The 5316-nt window shown below is 31.0% G+C and overlaps 1 protein-coding gene across 1 annotated transcript; it reads left to right on the forward strand.

Annotated features, from left to right (window-relative positions):
• Positions 1 to 496: 496 nt before the first annotated feature.
• LOC111571182 (testis-expressed protein 43) lies at positions 497 to 5046 on the forward strand. Its single transcript, XM_023274262.3, has 4 exons — positions 497 to 824; positions 3048 to 3156; positions 3234 to 3415; positions 4492 to 5046. The coding sequence occupies exons 1-4, from the start codon at positions 790 to 792 to the stop codon at positions 4535 to 4537; spliced, it is 372 nt and encodes a 123-aa protein (XP_023130030.1). The 5' UTR covers positions 497 to 789; the 3' UTR covers positions 4538 to 5046.
• Positions 5047 to 5316: the final 270 nt, after the last annotated feature.

Consider the following 5316-nt stretch of genomic DNA (forward strand, 5'->3'; position numbering starts at 1 on the left):
AAATGTCATGTGTCTATCTGCTGGACTGATCTGGGGCTCAGAAATGATGGAAAAAGTCAATAAAAAGTGATAAATCTGGACCTTTGAGGGCCTGAAACTCTGGAAATATTCATAGTATGAAGGTAAAACTTTGATTAAATAAACTAAAGTTCCTGTAGGTGAAGAACCAGATGATTCTGAGGAGGTTTTTGGGGAGAAATGGTTGAATTTTAATAGAAAAACATCAATTTCCTTCACCGTGTTATTATTAATTTGACCACCGGGGGGCGCCATAGTAACATAATTCAATAAACATTAATCACATGCATCCATTTACTTTCTGCTGCTTACAACAGACTGTTACAGAGAGAATCGCTGTGATTCTGTAAATATTTTAACGATAATGAGGTGACTTTATTTGTGGAATGGAGTTTTATTTTGAAATAAAGTTTTATTTTTGCTCTAAATATGTTTGCATGTTTTTTTGTATTTCCTCCTAGAAAATTAGATTTCTATACGACTAAATACCTTTTACAGAAATGTACCTGCTACTGGATTAATGTTTTCTGTTTATTTATCAAGTAAAATCTACATTTCTGTTACTTTTCATTACCTGGATTTGCTACACCTGCTTCTTATTCATCACTGACTTGCTGCACTTGTTTGTTTTTGTAATCTTTTTAATCTAAAAATGAAGATAATTCAGACTGTAGTTTGAGAGATTCCCTCCTACAGGACGTCTCCTTGTAATCCGACCCCGACCCATGATGCACTGGGGGGTTTCTACGGCGACCCTGACAATCAAAAAACATGGCCGAAGCTGCAGAGAAGCCGGACCAGCACGAGTGAGTTAAATTACTGGTTATTAGACTAAAAGCTGAGCTTCTATCGAGTCAAAATCACATTAAAAATCAGTTTAACTTGAGGATTTTACATCAATAATTTGTGTTTTTTAATCTGATTGTCTCAAACGATATTTTTTGTCGGTTTGCATGAAAATTTTCCAAATTTATAGACATAATCAAAGTGTTTTAATGTATTTTTAAGCATAAATGAGTCTCAACTGACAATATATTGAGAATAATGCACAGCTCAATGTAAATATTCAGCACATTTAAGTTCAGCTTTGCTCTTTCCTGTTGCTGAATTCAGGCAGTTTTAGATCCAATATACTTTAATTTTCTCTTAAAGTTCAGATGTGCTGCTTTAACTGGGGTTTGGAGGATTTTGAGCAGCAAAAATTTTATTTCTGCACCAATTTATGGCAAAAATGTTCTTAAAGAATCTCAGTAAGTGACGTGGTTCAGTGAAACAGCAGAAAATACAAGAAATTAACCTTTATGGGACTCAGTTCAGTGCAGAATGACATAAATATAATTATTGGATCGTATGAACAAATGAAAAGGAGGTAAAGCAAGAATTTCTCATGTTAGCACTGTTAAAAAATAAATAAATGTTAATATTCCATTAAAATGATGGAAAATAACCATTTCAAAAAAATACAGTAATTTTATATCATTAAAACACAGTTTTTAGTTTTAATTAATGTTAATGTTTGTCATTTTGACTCTTTTAATGTTTAATGAAGAATATTTACAGAAAAATACAGTGATTTTATATAATTAAAGTATAGTTTCTAACCTTAATTTTATTGAATTTTTGTTTTTAAGCCTTTTTTATGTTTAAGGTTACTTTTTATAAAAAAAAATACAGTCACTTTATATAATTAAAACATAGTTTCAAGCCTTAATTTTATTTGTTTGTTTTTTTCCTTTTTAATGTTGAATGAAGGATATTTTTTATATAATTACAGTAATTTTACAGTTTCTAGTCTAAATTTTATTAAATGCTTGGTTTTTAAAGCTTTTTTATGTTTAATTAAGGTTATTTTTATAAAAATACAGTCATTTTATATAATTAAAACACAGTTTCAAGCCTTAATTTTATTTTATGTTTGTTTTTTGGGCTGTTTTTAATGTTTGATGAAGGATATTTACAGAAAAAAACTGTAATTTTATATAATTAAAACACAGTTTCTCACTTTAATTTTATTTAATGATTGGTTTTTAAAGTTTTTTATGTTTAATTAAGGATTTTTTAAAAAATACAGTAATTTTAAAAACTAAAATATAGTTTCTAGCGTTAATTTTATTCAATGTTTGTTTTTTTTCCTTTTTAATGTTGAATGAAGGATATTTTTTTTTAAAAATTACAGTAATTTTACAGTTTCTGGCCTTAATTTTATTTATTGTTTTTTTTTTGGCTTTTTTACATTTAATGAAGCATATTTATATAAAAATACAGTAATTTGCATAATTAAAACAGTTTCTTGCTTTAATTTTATTTAATGTTTGTTTTTTAAGGCTTTTTTATGTTTAAGAATATTTTTTTTAAATACAGTAATTTTATATAATTAAAACACAGTTTCTCACCTTTATTTTATTTAATGTTTGGTTTTTAAAGCTTTTTATCTTTACTGAATGATATTTTTATTAAAAAAATACAGTAATTTCACATCAGTAAAATATAGTTTGTAGCCTTAAGTTTATTTAATTTTTTTTTCCTTTTTAAAGTTGAATGATTTTTTTGAATATATATATATATATATATATATATATATATATATATATATATATATATATATATATATATATATATATATATATATATATATACTTCAAAATGACAATAACTATTAATAAATTTGATTAATAGAATCTTACAAATAATTAAAACTTAATACTGCAAAAATGTGTCAATAATAGTTGGTATTTTTAAAAAAATAATTTTATGTAAAAAAAAATGTAATTAACAAACGTATTAAAATAATGTGTATTGTAAATATTTATTGGTAATTCTGGATCATATGAAGCGTATTAATAGTTTTTACATTTAACTTTACATAATTTTCAGGATAAAACTTTAAAACCTTAAAATCCTAAATTGTCAAGTTGGAGACGTTTGCATGAGGTGAACTTTAAGAAACAAAACTAAATATTTTAGTTATAATCAGAGCGTTGAGATGAAATCACTCAGATTTTACTAATATTTTTGATATTTTCTGCCAGACAAACTTCCTCCCACGTCCTGACATTTTCCGCCCGACACCCGATGATCCCCAGACTGTACGTGATGCCCTGGAGGCGGGACATGAAGCACCAGAGGCTCCTGATGAAGGTACGTCCAGGTGACGGGAAACAAACGCACCTTTCCGCAGATCGTCCAATGAGATTCTCCGTTTGTTTGTGGCTCAGAACGCAGCTCTGGCTGGGATCCCCACGGTTCCTCTGGAGGAGTCGTTGTGTTTCTGTGGTCGAGAACGTCTCTGCCACGGTCAGGACTCCAACAATAGATCTTCATCATCATCATCCTCCTCATCCTCAGCCCCTCTCAGCCAGACGTTACTGACAGCTCATCACTCCTCACACCTGTCCAGGTAAGGGTTCAAAATGACACAAAAATACCACTCAATAATGGTTGGAATTCACTCAATATTGTTCAAAGTTACACTAAAATTATCCAATATTATGTAAAAATGATCCAAAATTACTCACAAAATGTTCAAAATGACACCAAAACTGCACATTACTACTCAAAAATCGTTCAAAATCACTGAAAGATGTTCAGAATTACACTAAAGTGGTCTAATATACATAAAAATTAGGCAAAATCACAAAAAAAAATTCAAAATGACACCAAAGTTGTCCAATATTACTCATTAATCATTAAAAATCATTTTAAAATGTTCAAAATGACACTAAAGTTGTCCAATACTACATAAAAATGATCCAAAATTACTTGAAATGACATAAAAATTATTCAGAATTACTGTAATCGTTGAATGTGACTCAAGAAATGTCCAGAATCAATTAAAGAGAACTGTTTAAATCTATTTAAAAATGATGCAAAAGTAATAAAAAATGAAGAAAAGTTATCCAAAATTATTCAACAGTGGTTTAAAATTACTCAAAAATTGTCCAAAACATTGGATAAAGTTTCCCAAAATCATACACAAAGTATGGAAAAAGTTCAAAAGCATCGGACAAAATTACAAAATTTACTCAAATTTTTCCAAAATGGCTCAAAAATTGTTCAAAATGACACCAAACTTGTCCCATGCAACACAAATATTATCCAAAATTACTTAGAAAATGTTCAAAATGACACCAAACCTGCATAATATTACTCAATAATGGTTGAAAATCACTAAAAAACGTTCAAAATTGCACTAAAGTTGTCCAATATTACATTAAAATGATGCAAAATTACTCCAAAATGAATCGAAATGACACAAAAATTGTTCAGAATTACTGTAATTGTTGAATGTGACTCAGAAATTATCCAAAACCTTTGATAAAGTTGCCCAAAATCACACAGAAATTATGCCTAATTACCCCTAACTCGATGTTCCTAACAGCTCATCCCTCCTCACACCTGTCCAGGTAAAACTAAAACCTTGTTTCCACTGATATTCTAGAGGAAGATGAAGTATTTTCTGCTGTTTTCCTGCAGGTTCAACAGCTCAGTGGTGACGACCAGAAGCCTCTACCAAACCTGAGAACCAAACTCTTCGTTTCCTGCATTCTGGTGAATCTTTACGCTCCCATTTGGTCGTTTTCTTCATCAGTTTATGGTGAACATGTTAAAAAAATAAACAAAATTCAGTACATCACACGATTTAGTGAAACTTGTAAATAATACGGGGAATAAGTAGATAAATGTAAAAGCTGCTGCTTATGCTGCAGAAAGTCTCCTGTTAATAATTAATGCTGCAACTACTAAAGACAAACAAGTTCCTTCTATCCAGGAAACAACTCCATAAATCCAAGAAAATTCCTTAAAAAGTACCAAATAACCCATTAATATTCTAATCCAGCATCTCACTGCAGCTCCAGGTTCAACATCTGTAAAGTTTGAATCATCTGGAAGCTCCGATGAACCAAAACCTGTTTTAAAGTTTGACTCCGACTCCCTGAATCTTGACTTTACAGCTGAATAAATATAAATATGTTGCATTAAACTAGTCTGACTGTCTCCTGTTGTCGTGTCTTTGTATTTATTGTTCAGTGTTTGGCTCCAGCATCAAGAGTTCAGCCAGAGAAAGCGGCTGTTGTTCGCTATGCTAATGTTGCTGCTGCGTCTCTGAGTGAATGTCTCAGTGTGTCACCAGCACCGATGACAAATGTCTTTGTTTGACACGCGCGCGCGCGCGCACACACACAGGAGCGCTGGAGACGCGGAGAGTTGGTGTCCCTTACGCACACACCAGTGCGCCAGGACGCACGGCACCGATCTGTGCGTAAAGGACACCAAGTCTCCGGGTCTCCAGCGCGCACA

The sequence above is a fragment of the Amphiprion ocellaris genome, chromosome 6, assembly GCF_022539595.1.
Source record: "Amphiprion ocellaris isolate individual 3 ecotype Okinawa chromosome 6, ASM2253959v1, whole genome shotgun sequence".
NCBI classification, from domain to species: Eukaryota; Metazoa; Chordata; class Actinopteri; family Pomacentridae; genus Amphiprion; species Amphiprion ocellaris.